Source organism: Lepisosteus oculatus, chromosome 27 (assembly GCF_040954835.1).
Source record: "Lepisosteus oculatus isolate fLepOcu1 chromosome 27, fLepOcu1.hap2, whole genome shotgun sequence".
NCBI lineage: Eukaryota > Metazoa > Chordata > Actinopteri > Semionotiformes > Lepisosteidae > Lepisosteus > Lepisosteus oculatus.
In genome coordinates, this window is record NC_090722.1 from 392,296 (window position 1) to 411,104 (window position 18,809).

Here is an 18,809-nt window from a genome sequence, read left to right on the forward strand (position 1 = left end):
AATAAATGAATCAATCATTTCTTATTTAACAGTGTGTTTTAAATTTTTTGGTCTTTTCCACCTGAAACAGACCACAATCAGCATTTCTAAAGAATTGTGAAAAAGGATGAAGCAGTGTACTGTATTGGACTCTATAAAGCCTTTACATGTAGGTCACGTCAGGGCTAATGCTGGGTTGGGGGCAGGGAGTTAACTTATTTGTTTTCCTGGCTGCAAAGGGTTCACATCAGCAGGTTAACCATAAGGGCCTATCAATTATCACCAGCTCAATTCTGTTTAAAACCCCAGGGAAAAGTGAAGAAAGAACAGGCTGTTATGAAGGAAGGGCTGGCACTGTTTCTCTTTTTGACTTTGTCGTATAATAAAAAATAGAAATGGTGTATGGAGGAATTAGGGCAACAGAGGTTTTTTTTTTATAAGGTTACGGTAAATCAAATTGCACAACTCGCCCAGCCTACCCTTTCAAATCACTATCTCCCACTGTTTCCCATCAGAATGTTCCTGTCTCTCTCTCTCTCTTTCTGGTGTAGATTTTCCAGTTCAAGGGGCACATCTGTTGTAGTACACAACTCTGGCCCTCTGTGCACTATCGATTAAGCGATAATGGACCCTTAGTGGAGTGTATTTATTATGCATCAATTGTCGATAATCTGCAGGAGTGAGTAAAAGGTGATGTCGTCTCCAATTACTCCAGACACCCCCCCACCCTCCTCCCATCTTCTTAACAACAAACTCCTGATGTTAAAGAGCAACTGTTATTTTTATATTTTGTTTTAGATTTTTATATTTTGGGGTTAGAAATGTATGGGGTTAGAAAGAATCAGCATTGATATGGTAATTTCAATCCACAATTGAAGTAAAATGTACACAGTACTGTAACTTGTAAAACCTCCAATTTACATCACAAAAATAGACAAAATTCCCAGCTATGTGCTGCGCTTTATTCTGTGATTCAGAACAAGGCAACAAAACTTCCAGTGACATGATTACACTATTACACTGTAAATAAGCAGGCTTGTGAATACATCTCTTTTAATCCAATAGAAATATTACTCTTAATTTCGAGACGGTTTTGCCAACCAATACTACTTATTTGTTAACTCTGCATGCAGATCATGTTGCACAACCTGTTCTTATTTGCTCTTACATTGCATCCCATGAATCATTTCAGTGACTAGTGAGCACAAAGGGCCGCATCACATCACAATTCGTGGCTACTTTCGCTCTCGCCCATGGTGAGAACAGGGTTTTGTGACTACATGGTGACTTACAGTATTTTCATAATGTTCAGGATTTTGTGCTTGATTTAAAAAAAAAAATTCTCAATGAATTTATTTTGTTACCGATATTTAATAAGCGGTCTGAGAAATTGGAACTGTGGTTCCACTTTAAGAGGGCTATTGAACAAACTTGGGGAGACAGAGAGACAGCGTTTGTGTCTTTTCACCTGCATTCTGGAATCGTTGTTCTGTTGTAGAATAATATGTGTATGAAAATTCCACAGAACAGTGGAACAGTCTGCCATTGTTGTGCGTGGGACAACATAATTAGTGAACACGCAACATCATACATTATCACAAAGTGACAACACAAAGAAGAATATTCATTCATATATAAAAATAAAATAAATAATTTAAGATCTTCACATTCAAGCTAAAACAACATGTAGGAAATTATGTTATTTATGAGTGTACCATGTACATTTTTTCTCTTTGTAGAAAAGTATGACATAGTTGTGTTTACATTAGTAAGTATTGTGACTGTGCTGGATTGTGTTTTTAACATCTGAGAAGTCAGGAGTACAGATTCTGAACTGTGTTTGGTAGCATGTATACCACAGCATACAGTAATATCAGAAGCTGTCCAATTAGCTACTCAATCCATAATATCTGTGCTTGTGTAAACACAGTGTATATTCACCATTGTGTAGAGATGAGGAGCATGGAGACAGTTTGGCCTGAATGGTGCTGTTAATGGAGTGAGATAGAAGGAGGACATACAGAACTTGAAGGTTCTTTTACTTGCTTAGGAGTTAGGGCATCCAAATCATGACTTTGTAGGAAAAAATTGAGATAGAAGAAAACAATTTTGTGAAAAGTAAAAAATTCCATATTGTTAACTTACACATATTGAAGCTTGGGGTTGTGCTGAAACGCCCCTAAGGAGATATGCACCAATCCACAAAAGATAACTGTTCTGGAAAGAGAAAGCACATAATAAAGTGAAAAAGGAATTCACTATGTTCTCAGTTGTCTTGAACAATGTCAGTTATTTCTTCCTCTCATTTCTAGAGCCTACATTTACTCTTTAAATTAATTTTGAACAGGAATTAGGATATACTACCAGTACAGAACTGGAAGTTCACAAAGTATTAAAATAATCTCTCTTCTGAGCCTGCACTGTTAACATTCAAGTTTTAACTAAATTGTAAAGACTTATGTAAAAGTCCCATTTTTGGAAACACTGGATTCTGTTAAATGCCATTTTTAACTTAATGTGCTGTTTTTCCAATACCGTGTTGTGTTCCCTTCCCAGGTGAAGGCGCTCATTTCTTTGTATCTGAACCATGATTGAAAACAATTCAAGGAAAAAGAAGTTCAGAGAAAGTGTGTGTGCATTCCAAAAAACAAAACAAAACAATGGAAAAACATAAATGATGATGAATGTGAGAACAGGAAGCATATAATTTGGTTTGGGGCCAATATCTACACCACTCAAATCAAGGTACTGAATTTTGTAATTGTGTGAAATTTTAATTAAATCCCAGGACATTCATTCTTTTCAGGTGTGAAAACACATTGTAGTATTTGTAATTTAGTAATTGAGTTTTACTGAACACAATGAAGTATTTAATTCAATTCATGAAATGAAGTAGGGAAAGGGGGGGGTGCTAATAATAATAATAATTTGTAAGTTGTTTGTGGTTATTGGTTCTATATTTATTTCAGGGGAAAGAACCCCTGTCAGCACCAATACCTTCAATACCTGACCGGGTGATATTTTTGTGTATGTTTTCTCTGTGTTTGCGTGGGTTAACTTCAGGTGCTTCAGTTTTCCCCCAAAGTTCAATGACATAATGTACTGGTTATATAAATTCGCTTCTAGGAAAACTGGTACTTAGTGTCAGTGTGTTTCTGTTTGTGCCCCGTGATGCACTGGTGTCCCATCCAGGGTGTACCCCATGTGCCCGGTGCTTGCTGGTATACGATCTCGGTGCTCTTCATCCACTGGATAAAGAAGTTATAAAATTGATAGACATGAACACCATTATTCTTGGCATACAGTACATATCTATTCAGTAGGCTATTGACCATCAAATCCATATATTCTATTAATCACAAGATTGTATAATGAAATTTTATTTACAGTATATGAAATATATTTTATGGGAGACTTCAGATTTTCTCTTAATCACTGGGAAAAACACAAAGGAATCCCAGCAGAAAAAAATGAAATGGTAGAGATTTTATATGACAGTTTTCTGTTTGTGTCCGTGTGTGTCCTGTGTTGGACTGGTGTCCCATCCAGGGTGTACCCTGCCTTGTGCCTGTTGCTTGCTAGGTATTATTATGATTCAGTAGCTCTTTAAGAGTATTAATGTGTGTGCGGAGATAAACTAATTATGAATAAAACTTGTCATGACAATGACTGATTCAAATACGCAAGAGATCACAGTGTTACAACAAGCCCACACATAGTCTACCAGTGCAATACGTAATGACACAAGGGATTTCAATTATAGGCCATTAACAAAACACTTATGACCATCACTCAAAATTCCTCATGTAGGACATGTTTTAAAAAAAATAAATAAAGCAATACACTTCTAGCACTTTTCAGGTTATAGGACCATATTTAGAACTAGAGTATTGTCTCTTTTTCAATAGGATTCTAGGGGATAACCAACATCAGTTTAAAAAGGTCTGATTTATCTTTTTCTATTAAGGTTTTCATTTTTTTTACATAAAAGATTAATACCTAGACTGAAATCAGCGTTCAATGTCATGCATGTATCTGGATTAAAATCTCGTTAATGCACACAGACTAGAAAGTACACATAAGTAATGAATGTTCAAATTTGGGTCAGAATTTGTGGAGCAACACAGGAGAGTAAAATAGGACCATAGGTTTTCCTATTCTATATCGATAATCATGACTGATTATAAAATCAGTGACATTCACAGCTAATATCAAAAATAGAGGATTAGGAAATTGGATTTGCAAAGCAATCTTAAAAAGATTATGACAAGCATGGAAGATGACATTTAATGTAGGTAAGTGCAGAGTGTTTATAAAAAAAGATATTGCTCAGGGATTTGTCCAAGGGAACAGCAACCAGATACATTCCTAGATTCCTAATTTCTTGGTGTTATTATGCAAACATGTTTGGCCATATAAGAAAAAATGTAATTTGTAGTGTTTAATCCCTCCATTGCAAGTGAGTGATCGAATGTAACCATGTGATGGGGTCGGGAAAGGAGTCTGGAAGCAGCTCCTTATGCAAGTGGGCAATTAAATCCTTGCTACCAGCTTGCAGTACTCCTGACTTGTAATTATCCCTGGGAACCGTCCCATGTTTTTTTCTTTTTAGAAAATAAACTTTTAAAACGGAATCCCATGTCAGTTTCTTCTGTGCCTACCAGTTACAAGAGATGACTAGCCGTGAAGCTGACAGTACTGGACGTCATCACAGCCAGGCAGCACAGGGACTGTGACACAGACACCATCATTTGTTTATGGGAGTTGTTGTTCTTAAGCCAATGCTACATGTGGAACATTCATAGCCAGTTTTATATTTGGCTTCCATAAGACAGGGTTGCATGAACATACTGTAAGTATTGGTCTAAATTAACTATAAATTAAATTAAGCTTCTGTAACGTTTCCACCTAACATCCTGTACCTGTTACATGCAATTACTGCATCACGTCTGTGACCTGTTGACTTTTTATATCCCCTTGACATTTTATGACCCCTCAGATTTTTTATGTCTTCTTTAGAGATATTTTTCAAAGGCTTAACTGCAGTCACTTTTAGTTGTTGCTTGTTTGTGGGGTGTTATGACTTTAGTTTCCTTGTTAATAAGTAAAATGTATGATCAATAGGATTCAGATCAACCAATTGACTTGGTTCAAAATTTCCACTTCTTCCTGATGAACTCCTTGGATAAGTGTGCAGTATGTTTGTGTCATTGTTGTGCTGCAGGGTCAACTGCCTCCCAATGAGTTTGGAGGATTTTTTGGACATGGGCAGACAAGATGTTTCTGAACATTTCAGAATTCATTCTGCAGCCATCATCAGTCACATCATTATTAAAGACCTGCTGGCCAGTTGCAGAGGCAGACATGCTTGTCCAAATAATAACACCACATCCTCTATACTTTGCAGATGAAGTGATGTTCTTAGGATCATTAGCTGTTACTCTCTTGCTCCAGCTCCTCATTTCTGCCTTTCTGTCACTTTGATCATCTCGTGTTTCTATAAAACTTTGTTCCATCTTTGTTCTTGCAAATTCTAATGTTTTTTTTCTGTTTTTAGTTCTTATGAGAAGTTTGCATCTTGCAGCATACCCCTTGTAATTATCTAGTCAATGTCTAGTCTCTAGTCTTCTCTGTTATATTAGTGATTTTGTTACAGCTCACAGCTTTTGAGCGTAAACTTAAAAGAATGAGACAGTTCTCTTATGTTTTCAAAATACTGCAAAATGGATGACCTGAGCGATAAGAAGTACCTGTCAATCATTTGTGCCAATATGTCTACTCACTTGAAATAGGGGGATTGAACACAACAAAAACACATTTTTCTAACATGGTTGAACATGTATGTAACATATGTAACATACAGGGTGCTGAAAAAGTAGGTGCACCTATTAAGTGTAGAATTTATGTGTGTTATTTGTCAGGCGAGGTTAGTTTTATTTACTATTAGGACATGATAAGGAACAGGTGAAGGTCAAAGATGTCTAAATATGTTGAACCATAAAATCTGAAAAAGGGTATACTTACTTTCCACCAGACAGGAACACCCAGAAACAAAAAAACTGAAATTCTACATTTTACCTTACTGCATATGAATCTTCCATTCATCCGTTTTGTAACTGCTTCATCTTATTTGGGGTTATGGGAGAGCTAGAGACTATTAAAACAGGCAACAGGTGCAAGGTAGGATACACCATGGATGGGAAGTCTGTCCATTGCAGGGCATATATTAATCTTTTGAGCTGAAATATAATTTTTATTAGTACATAAACTCTCTTCGCTTACTTCAAGAAATGACTCAATGAAATCTAGATTTATAATTACTGGTGTATTTATATAAGCTTAGTACAGTTCAATGCTTGTGACAGACTGAGTAAAATAATTACCAACAGAATTAAAAATGCAAAATTAGAAAAATCATTATGTAATAGCCTCTTACACTCTATTAATGTAATCAATTAATATAATCTGATTATCATACAAAGAGATGTAGATTATTTTAGATGTAAAATACAAAGATATGTAAAATAAAAAGATATGTAAAATAATCTATATAAAGATATATATATATAATGATATTCACAGATTTGTAGCATTAAAAATATGCCTCAAATGAGAAATTAAATATCTAATTTAATTACAGAAATATTTTACATTTACAGTAAGAGTTTCTTAAATTGTATTAATAGAAAATTAAATATACTGTACATCAGCAAAGCTTGTTACTCCCACAGATTAAAAAAAATATATTTTGAGATAATGTGTTATTTCAAAAATATATTACAGAATTTTGAAGCAAATGAAATAATGTAGTTCAAATGTTAAGCTTTTTCGGGGGGATGTCTTATTTTTTCTTTTGAGCTCTTTCAACACAGACATTTTTTGGCAAGTTTCAATATGAAACTCTGAACAAAGGGAGGCTGCACTTCCAATGCTGTAGAATAATCTCCCAGCTCATACCAGATCATAAAGCTTAACCCAATAAACACTTTCAAATCCTGTTTTAAAAACTGACTTTTATACACTATTTTTAATTCAGTTTAGCTGTATTGCTTTGGGTATGCCTGTCTCTTTTGCTTTATTGTACAGCATCTTGAGAGCGTACTGTACATCGTACTGGTAAAAGCAGGTTCCTTTTCATTCATGTTTGTGCTTCCTGCCATCGAAAAACTAGATGTTCCATTTTCCTTCAAAAAGGAATTGAATGCACTGTATGAATGAATGTATGCACCAAGATTTTGTGTTCTATGTGTTTATGTATGAACTGAGTAAATGTAAACCATTGGTAAAAATGTGCCTTTTCTGTCACAATCATTATTAATGGATTCTTTTGACATGTTACAAGTTTTGTGAAATTACACAGTACAAGATAACATAATAATGCAATATTTATGTGTTTCTCTTCCACTAATAAGCTTTCACAGTAGCTGTATAAATAACACTTGGATATGAGTATATAGTATATACCAAAATGAGTATAGAGAATATTTGCCTCAGAGTAAGTATAATTCTTTGGGAAGATATTTTAGATTGAAAACACAGCAGTTGAACAAACTTACAGATTTTTCAGTTCCCTGTAGTTGACAAGGTCAGCTTCTGTAATGTTCTCCAGGTGGTCTTGGTTTTCAATATAGCTGTTTCACAGGGTACAGAAAAAGAGTGATAATTTTTAATACAACCCATGCAACAAAAAATTCAAATTAAATCATTATTTCTAATGTGTTCTGCACTTTATTATGTGATTTGTGTAATTGTAATCAAGTCACACTCATCCTATTTAGTGGTGACCCTTAGCAAAATCAAGCAGGGGTAGAATAAAACCAATTGAAAGAAAGAGAGCTCTTACTCAATGACATTTAATTCTACTGCTGCACATGTAAACTGAAACATTTTAAATATATATATGTATTGTGATAGGATGGCAGATCATGTCTAAACTACATCCCTCAGAAAACATGATCAAAAGACTGACCATCTTTCCTCAGTTACCCAGTTAGTGAGAGAAATACCACTGTTCATCATCCAGCTGATGAGCCCATGGAGGCTCTTTTTGGAATTGAGAGAGTCTGGATTTTGATAACATTTAAGGAACTTAGCTACATGGTTATATCTAGAGACCGCTTGAAGAAGTTATTTTTGCTGCATGTCAAAAGACAAACTATGCTATTGTTTGTGTTGTAAGTTTAATTATGCTATAAAAAGAGCACCATTTTTTACCATATAGCTGTGTGTGTATGTGTGTCTGTTTCCCTGAGACCCTTCTACTTTTAAAATATACTTGCTACTGCACCACCCACCATTCCTCTACTGTGCTGTATATATTGCCACAGGGATGGTAGCTGCCACTGTGGGCATGAACAAATTGTGTCCACCTCTCTAGACACACCCCTAATGTTGGGGAACTGTTTTGCTCATTTTTTCTACTTTTACATGCACTCTTCTCCGACAGCAACTTGGACCCAAGGCAAACATATTTCAAGATCTCTGAGCCCTTGCGGGCTATCAGGCTAAGAGGCTCCTACCCACACATGCCTGTGTCCATTCATTATCTCCTCTAAGATCATTCCTGAGGTTTACACACATTGCAGAACCCTTTCTCACGGATTCACGGGCTCGACTAACCTCACCTCCAGCTCTCACCCTTTGACTTGTCCCTTTCAGGGAACAGCAGTGGAAAATGCTCAACTCGGTCATTCCTGTTTGGCCACACCCAATCTATCATGATCTTTACCTTACTGGCTGTCACGCCCTCTGTAGCCAGAGGGCGCTCCTTCTCTGTCCTGTCCCTAGTTTCCGGTCTGCTGTCCTTCCTGTCCCTCTCTTTCCCTTGGGCTATATATTTCCGGGTCTTGCACTCTGTCCTCGCTCAGCATTGACGTTCGGATGTCCTGAGACACGCCTAGCACCAGGGTGCCCTACGTCCGCTCCCTGAGGGCATAGGTTTCTATACGGCATTCCTGAACTCTTTGCACTCTTCGCAATGAGCCCGGGCCTTTTTCCTGTCTCGCCGCTACGCATATGGGTCTTTATCCGCTCTCCTGCTCCCCACGGTTAGTCCCTTTGGACGTCTGTGACACCGGCAAGCTGACACAGCAACGACCAAGGCCTTCTCTGACCCCGATGATATAATCTCTCTAGTAGTCTCCCTGCCTCTAGCCGCCACACATGGAGTTGTCTGCTCCCTTACTTTAATCCAGAGCCTCCTGCTCCCAGATGTCTCACATCTTAAACACCTTGCTCTTCTTTCTCCCATATGAAGCCTCTGCTCCCCTTCTGTCACATATCCCATGAAGGCTATGAGCTCTGTAACTTAATTAGCCCCTGGACTTCTAGGTCTTCCTCAAGCTGCTATTGTCACCACCTTCGCCACACAACACTTAAAGTCTCCAGTGCCTCAGATCCTAGCTCAGATGAGGTACTCTCATCAAACTGACAAACCTCTCTGACTCCTCACTCTTGCGTCCCAAGCTGTGCAACTCATAGTCGCTGTTGCACCTCACTATCGAACCCAGCCACTGCTGCCTTTACAGTTTTCTTACAGTTTCACACACTTACTTGCCCCAGTGGCACCCTCTCTCTGTCACCTCTTAATGAGAGCTCCTGCCCTCAGAGACTCCACACCCTTCATTTTTGCCTGCCATTATCCTGTAATTTGTGTACAGACATAAACACTGTCAACCCAATGTCTGCAGAATCAATTTTTTCTTTTAAAATTCTGATTCATATTTCAGTGTTGTTTGTGAAGAAAGACCTCCTCAATGCCTTTGAATAATTGAATAAATTCTCCTTGTCCTCTGTTCATCACTAAAGAGGTTCAGCTCTATTAGCCTGTCATTGTGAGTTGTGTCATTGTGAGTGCTTTGAGAACTGGAATGCATCTACTCTAATATTGACTAATTCCAGAGCAATATCTGCCTTCTAACATGGTGACCAAAATTGTTGTTGAAGGTAATACCCTGGCTCTTTCCCAGAAATGGCTGTATAGGATCCTCAGATCAATCAACTACTAAACTAAGCAGGTGTGAGCCTGGTCAGTACCTGGATGGGAGACCTGGGAAAAACTAAGGTTGCTGCTGCACTATATGCCCCAGTATAGTGACAGGGAAACTATACTGTAAACAGGCGCTGTCCTTCAGATGAGATGTAAAACCGAGGTCCTGACTCTCTGTGGTCATTAAAAATCCCAGGGTGTTTTTCGAAAAGAGTAGGGGTGTAACCCCAGCAGCCTGGCCAAATATCCCATTGGTCCTTTCCAATTATGGCCTCCCAATAATCCCCATCTATGAATTGGCTTCAGTACACCCTGCTCTCCTCCCCATTGATAGCTGATGTGTGGTGAGCGTGCTGGTGCACTATGGCTGCCGTCACATCATTCAGGTGGATATTGCAAATTGGTGGTGGAGGGGATCCCCATTACCTGTAAACTGCTTTGAGTGGAGTGTCCAGAAAAGCGCTATATAAGTGTAAGCAATTATTATTATTATTTCGTTCATAAAAATATGAGTACTTTCATTAAATTTAATTCAATATTAATTGTAGTACATTCATAGGTGATGCAAAGGAACAAGTAATAGGTTTATTCCATGCTGAAAAAAAGAAGAAAGAGAACACAACGTTTCGGCCGTGGAGCCTTCTTCAGGTGTCAGCATTGACACCTGAAGAAGGCTCCACGGCCGAAACGTTGTGTTCTCTTTCTTCTTTTTTTCAGCATGGAATAAACCTATTACTTGTTCCTTTGCAGCCTACGCATGCTGACGCAGCTACCCACCATTCATAGGTGATGATTATTATAGGGTAAGAAGTGTAAGTAGACATACTGTAGGTGGTCCCCCACATCTGTGACTTGGTGTAAGTGGTCCGTGGACCATAGAACTTTGAGAGCCACTGCTCTACCATATCAGAGTTTTCTGTAACTAGTGAAAAAACTAAATTTGTAAAAAATAAAAACTTAAAACCTACTTTGTAAAAGTAATCACCCCCTTAGCATTAACACTCCTTAATAAGCTCTGCCTCATCCATTGCCTTCAGAATTTGCACAATATCTTGATAGAGAGAAAGAGAAGTTTATTTGTCATACTGTATGTATGTGTACACTGGGATTCATATTCATGCTCTTCTTTCACAGTGCACAGTACAATAGACTACACTTTTACACAATGTGCACATTACATTACAAAACAGTACATAAATACAATAAATAATGCCAGTACACCAAAGCACAATAACATACAATGGGTAGTACAGAACAATGAACACAGGACAATAAATACGTGATATCCAAGAATAAATTGCAGAGTACAGTGGTGCATTACATTCTAAGGCACTGCTATAGGGTAGAAGCTATTCTTAAGCCAAGTTGTCTGTACTTTAAGGGAGATCTACTACTTGTCAGAACATAGGGGGGGGGGGGGATAATAGTTTGTGGCTGGGATGGTTACAATCTGGAATAATGAAACAGGCTTTATTGCAACAGCAGATGATGTGAATCCCATCAACGGATGGTAAGTCAGATCCTAGATTCTCTGTGCCGTTGTGTCTGTGCCACAACCCTTTGTAGTGCGACTCTGTCATGTATGGTAGTTGTAACGAACAGTTCTTTCCAGACCCTATGCGGACGACACAATCCGACGGCGTGAGGAAACACTAGGAAAACGTCATGCAGGAAAACGGGGCTGAAGACAGGGGACGTGTCCAAGGTGCGCTGGTGCACGGGGGAGGCGTGGCCGAGGCGAACAATCCCAAAGAGTAATCCTTAGAGTATCCAAAAACACATGAGTAAGTCCAAAACCAGGAAATCCATCAAAACAAGGGAATTAAAACCACGAAGGATGGGTCGGAACCGGCGGACAGGGAACAGGAACGGGAACCGAGATTAAAACCTTAACGGGACCAGGCGCTTCCCGGTCCCAGACTCGCACGATATGGAAATCAGATGCAGAGCCCGGATGAGCATCAGCGCCTGGCTTTTAAGGTGGGCTGGGAATAGGGAGCAGGTGCATAGAATAAAGTCTCACGTGAACGGGCTGGAGCACCCTTAAGGAGGGGGAACTATAATCGTGACAGTACAATTAACTACTAAGCTAAGCAGGTGTGAGCCTGGTCACTAGGTAGGAGACTTTCTATAGTGCTGCAGCAAAAGGTGATTGGAAACCAGCTGTGTGCAATTAAAGTGGTCCTTTTGGCTTTTTGTGGCTTTTTGCAGGTTCTAGGCAAGATCTTGGAAAGGGCCCCCTCTGGATCACGACTTGACCAACATCATTATTATTAGCTCCCAACACAACCTTATTTTAGTATTTAGTACAATTAAATTAATGCATTATATAGTCTACATATATCTGGCGCACTATGGCTCCCGTCGCATCATCCAGGTGGATGCTGGACATTGGTGGTGGTGGAGGGGAGACCCCATTACCTGTAAAGCGCTTTGAGTGGAGTGTCCAGAAAAATGCTATATAAGTGTAAGCAATTATTATTATTATTATTATTATTATTATTATTATAACTAGAAAACTTAATAAACAAGCTTTGAAGAACACACGATAAATTACATAAACAAGAACACAAAGCACACATTTTACAAAGATAACATTGAAAGTAATAAACAGGAACATTAATAAAAATAAATAATGATAAACAGGACCTCTGTTATTTCAGAATTATACCAAATCATAAATTAAAAAGTACTGCACTGAAACCTTTGAAGAAAAGAATTGTAGAAATAAATATGAAATTAAGTAAGATAAAAAAAAACATGTGCAATCGATAACAAGGGAGGTGAGATTAGTAAAGTTGAATAGATCGGAAAGTTTTATTAAACAAATGTTCTATAAATCAATTTGCCTGTACAGTATTTTCTAACTTGGGTGTTTTAATCAACTTGAGTTCTGAAAAGCTCCTCTGCTCCTGTTGTTGTCACTGGGAAAGAGACTGCAATCTGAGTACTCAATACTCCTATTTAATGAAATACAGGAAAACATCGCATTTTAATGACGATTACATCTAATTGCTGTATAATACAGTTTTTTGTATCGTACATGAGCTTTCCCATTTTTGTTTGGCTGTGCAGCTCTGATTTTTAGGAAGGAGACTGACACAGCATGTGTACAACAAAAGATAAACAAAGAAGTCTCCACAACCAAAAAGTTGTGTTTCTTTTCTTCTCTTTTCAGCATGGAATAAATCTTTACTTGTTCCCTTGTAGTTGACGCAGCTACCTACTTGATTTGTTCATTTCTACTATAACACCTCAAGCAGTCTACTGTTCGCTAGGTACATGGAGCTGCCAGACTCAAAACCAAATTTAATAAAAACTATTACATCGTTATGAATATTGTGCACTATTACAATCACTGGGCATAGCTCTGTTTTGAGATTGCTTATCCCCGCTGTTCTTTTATGCGCTTCAGAACACAACACATACTCAATTATAGTTTGTTAGTTTTTGATCGGGATAGGATCAGGATAGGATGATAGGATGATAGGATGATAGGATGATCCACAGTAGCAACAGAAAGAGCTGCTATAGGAAATTTTTCGCTCACATTTGAATGTGCTGTTTAAACACATTGAGGTGGCCCTCTGGCTGCCTCGGGGCCCTAGGCAGTCACCTAGTTCACCTGTGCCCAGTGCCAACCCTGAAAGAGGTTAGCCATTCAGCTTGAATACACGTCTTTATAAGGTTAAATACACCTCTTTGTGTGAGTTCACACAGTTGGACACTACATAAAATTGATACGAAGACAGTGGAGCTTCCACAATTGCTAAGGAACAGAGTTGTGGACAGACACAAGTGAGGTGCGGGATATAAAAAGATTTCAAATGCTCCGAATATCCTAATGAGTACTGTTAAATCTATCGGGAAGTGGAGGACATATACAGTATATTCAAATTTGGTTATCATTCAAAACTCAGCAGCTGGGTAAATGGACATCAGAGAAGAGAAGCAGTCGAGAAGCTCAAACAACCCTCAAAGACCTACAGTAATTCATATCCTAACTGAGATGGGAGAAACTACAACTGAGCCAACAAATAGCTCAGGTACTCCAGAAAACTGGGCTCTATGGTAGAGGGGCGAGAAGGAAGACATGTTAAAAAAACTCATATAAAGTCCTGTCTTGAATATGCAAAAAGGCATGTAAAGCCTTTGAATTGATTTGGGAAAAAATTGATGAGAAATTGAATTATTTGGCCTTAATGCCAAACTGCATGTCTGGCGAAAGAAGAGCACTGAACATTATCCCCACATTGAAGCATGGCAGTGGTGGCATAATATTGTGGGGTTGCTTCAAAACCTGGAACAATTTGCAAAAGATCGGAAACTGTGACAGAGATTAATATTTCAACAGGACAAGGACTCTAAATACAAAGCCAAAGCCCAGTCAAAGTCCAGACTTATATCCAAAAGGAAATCTATTATAGGAACTGTCAATTACTGTACAGTATACTACCACTCCCCCAGTAACCTGCAACAGTTGGAGTAATTTTGCAAGGAAGACTGGGCTAAAATTAAAAACTGCAAGATGTGCAAAGCTGGTTACTATATACCACAAAAGACAAGAGGACATAATTGCTGAAAAGGAGGAGCAACTAAATGATAAATGCTTTAGGTCTTAGGGGGAGCCATGGTAGCTCAGACGGCAAGGGCATCTGGTTCCTGACTGGTTCCACCACTTCCAGTTAGGGATGGTTGAGGAAAAATGGTGGCTCTTGCCCCCCATTCCCTCATGGGCCTTTATGGCCAGAAAAGGGGCCATACCTACCAACCTACCTTTAGGTCTCAGGGAGGTGAATACTTGTCCAACCTGTAGTTTTCAATTTTCTATTTTTTAATAAAATTTTGTGTTATAATAAAAATGATTATGCCCCATCAAATTGTTAAGTATGTTTTGTTAGTCATGCAAAAAATCCTGTTCAAATGTGTTGCAATGTGAAGTTGAAACAAAGCAAAATTTGGTAGAGGATGAAAGGAGGTCATTACTTTCTACACCCACTATACATAGCTATTCACAATCTCACAGTCTGGAATGCAGTCGCCCCTATCAGGGTCCTTCTTTGTCTTTATAGTGGGGATACAGACACACCTCATTACTAGACAGGAGGAATCTCAACAGGCCTCTTCCAGCACCTTTTGTGTACAGAGTTGTGGTCCTTCTGGCCGCACATACTGCTCTCTGGTCTTCACCCAATGTTCACCACAAGAGCCAGGAGTTCCTGTTTTCTGGTCTCACAGCCAGGTGCTCATTTTTACTCATTTTACTTTCATAAAGAAATTAGTCTTTTATTCTAAATAAATTGTGCAAAATGTCAAATGGATTTGTTTATCCGTGCTTCTATTATACAAAAAAAAATATTGGGAAAGTAACATGTTCAAAACATTGTACAGGCAATATGCCAAGTACACAGATGTTGTTTGACTACAGGTGTAAGATAATTTGATGGTATTTGGAGTGTTTATTTCAGAAGAACACAGGAGGATTCTTCTGGTTATTTTGCCCACTAAGCAAGTCACTGATTTTTGCATTCATGGGGGATGTTTTCATTTTCCATTTAGAAGTAAATTCAAGTGTAAGATTCATGTATGGCACAACCCTACAAATCTTTGAATCATGCTGGATTGATATCATGCACAAAGTTGAATGGCTTGAACACACTGAAACAGATCTTTGTAATTGATAAAGGTACTTTAGAAGATGTTTTTTAGTTATTATCAATATTTCCCCCTATATTTTTCCCTGCGCATACATACAGTTCAACTACCAAAGATATTCTCTCACAGCATGCCTGCCGTTAGCGCAATTCTATTTGATTTTTTCTTTTGACAGAAATAATAAAAATCCTGTTACTTTCACTTTTTAGAAACTTTAGAAACAGGTACAGTAGCTAATGACAAATCCTTAGAAGAGGGTTGCAGTCGCAGAAGTGTGACAGATGATGCACAGAGCTAGGAAGGGATACAGTTTACTGATTCAGGGAGCCCCAGCAAGTTACAACAAGGTCTTGGATCAGCAACAACCAGAATGCAGCAGATTGTCAAAACAAACAGATACAGCTAAACTCAAGTATAAGAATTTGTTATCACTTCACTGTTGATCACAAGCTAGGGTTTGGCTAACCGTTCCATAATCGAAATTAATGTAAAACTATCATGTCTTCACAGATTCACAGATCCTATGAGAGATACTTGCTAACAAAACACAGCTTTTGTTAGCAAGGGTAAAATCTGTTAGCTCTTTCTTATTAGGCATTTGAACTGAAACATTTTAACTCAATTTGAATCGAAACAATTGTAACAAACACGCCTTCCAAATTATACTGAGTGCAAGTTCAAAGCAAGATTCCTTGCCCATTGGAAAGAGGTGTGGTTGACACACAAGCAGGATAGTAGTGAGCTCAATTGGTGGAGATAGGGCTGGACAGTTACAGTGGGTTACAAAATTACAAAAATAGAGACTTGAAAACATAAAAAGGGCATCAGACAGTCCAGATATCCAGCTCCTCTGATTGATTTAGTTTCCAGTAGCTAATTGACCTGAGGATCTCATCTGGCAGTTTCTGAATGGAAGAGCATTTACAAAGGCTACAAAAAAAGAACATTTTGGACATTTGTGTTTGTTGTATTACTGGTAGCTTAATGACTGAGAGTCCCAGCAAGATATTCCTTAAAGACTCCCATGGTATCAGCTTCAGTAACAGTGTGACAGCGTAACAGACCTGTATAAAGCTTTTCTCACACCCCAAGATGACTCTAAATCCATAACAGGCATATAACTCATATTGTTCCTTTGCAACCAACACACTACGCACCTCCACACAGCATCTGTATGAGGAATGATGGTATACGTTTAATTTCGGAGTTGCAAATTCCACTTTATGAAAGCTTAATGAACAAACTATTAACAGTAAAGTATGAGTATGTCAAAGAGTGAAAAATAATAGCTGTGTGACTGATTTTAAGATGCACTGAAGGGGCAGTGTCACCCTAAGTGTAATACAATTTGAATCTTGCTCCCTGAACTTTCTCTCCTGAACAAAGGCCCTCTTAGCACAGATGCCAGGCAATTACCACACAGTTCAGAGGTGACATGTGGGTTTGGAAAGCAGCCTGCGATCTGGATGGAGACTCTGGAACAGGGTGCAAATCCGCAATGTACAGTATTTGTACACCTAGCCATCTGGCTTCAGCCAGTTCCTCAATGAGCCCCAAGCAGTTTGCTCTGCCCAAGATATCACAGGGAAACCTTTACCCCCAGCGAAGGAGTCACAGCCTAAGCCTAGAGACTAGGGACTGAGAGCAGAGGAGGAAATCCCAGTATTGTTTTTCTGCCCCCTCAACCCAGAACTGGACTTAGACACAAACAGGATAGAGTGCGAACACCAGGGGTACATTGTTCAGGATGCCCTGGGCTGAGGATGATGCTTCAGTGTTTCTTTGCTGTGGCAACTAACATTCTTCTCAGTATATCATCTTATTTCTTATTACTGATATATAGTGCCTTTCAAAAGTATTCAGACCTTCCCTACCCCAAACATTAAAGGAAAAAAACAAAACGTTAATGCATAAAATGAAAGAAAACAGTCTTGATAGCATAGTATTCGGATCTTTTCCTGTGACAAACCTTAATTGATTTAAATTAATAAAATGACCGCAACGAACCACACAACTGAAAGAGTTTCCCATGTCTCCATGTAATGACATAGTAGTAGTTCTGATGATTTCAGAAAAAAACACTGTCTCTGTGAAGTTCCATGGTTAGGTAGTGAATTTCAAGCAAAGACTCAAACATTAAAACTAAGGAGCTTTCTAAGCAAGTCAAAGATCAGGAGCAGGGTACAGAAAACTGAAATATCTGAATATCCTTGAGCACAGTATATTCAAATCATCAGGAAATGGATGGTGCACTCTGGGTACCCATCATACCACCCAGACACTGCCTAGATCTGGACATCCCTGCTAACTGAGCTGCTGGTCAAGGAGGAGACTGGTGAAAGATGCTACTGTGAGTAAGTATTTAATACAACTAACCCATCTCAAACCCTGCATGGATTTTGCAAAAAAACACCTAAGAGATATTGGTAAAATTTGCCAAATTATGTTGTGGACAAATTGGAACATTTTAGTCTAAATCATTATGATTAGAGCAAAAGAAAAATATCATATCTCCCAGTCAACACCATCCTACAGTCAAGCATCGTGTTGGCAGTATATTCCTCTTTAGGAAAGACAAGAAAGCATCCTGGATTGAAGAAAGAATGAACAGAGGAAAATCCAGGTAAATACTAGAGGAAAACATGTACAATAATCTACAGCACAAGGCCAAAACCACACTGAATGCTTTTAGGAATCTTTGAAAAGAGTTGAAAACCCCTGTCCATAAGTGACCCTCAGGTAACTTCAGAAAGTTGACACAAACAGGAGGAGAACATCACAAACTCCATGCAGACAGCACCCTAGATCCAGACCTGAGCTTAGGTCGCCACCACTGCAAGACAGCAATACCAACCACCGCACCACAGTGCCTACGAGTTACTTTCTTTATTTGTCTAATTATCTGAAGTTGATTTAGTGTTACAGAAATATTAAAAAATTGAAAGTGTCTGCATGTTCAATATTTTCTGAAAAAATAAAATGTTAAATATAAACATATGTTTCCCATTGAATAGTCTTGCCTTAAATATACATTAAAAGGTGGCTATATGTGTGTTGCAGTACTAAATAATTTGGCATGATATTTCTTTCTTTCACATGCACCCATACAGCTGCAACATAAGGAGCCAGCTGGCTAGACAGAAATCGTTGATTGCCCTGTATATTCAATTTAGTGAAATGGCTAATT

The 18,809-nt window shown here is 38.4% G+C and overlaps 1 protein-coding gene across 1 annotated transcript in view; it reads right to left on the reverse strand.

Moving 5' to 3' along the window:
• ntrk1 (neurotrophic tyrosine kinase, receptor, type 1) overlaps positions 1–18,809 on the reverse strand; it is a 66,542-nt gene that overhangs the window by 45,678 nt on the left and 2,055 nt on the right. The window contains exons 2-3 of the mRNA XM_069185250.1: positions 7,536–7,610; positions 2,125–2,196 (exon numbers count right to left, since the gene is read on the reverse strand). Coding sequence (XP_069041351.1) covers positions 2,125–2,196; positions 7,536–7,610 — 147 coding nt within the window. The remainder of the gene's footprint in view (positions 1–2,124; positions 2,197–7,535; positions 7,611–18,809) is intronic.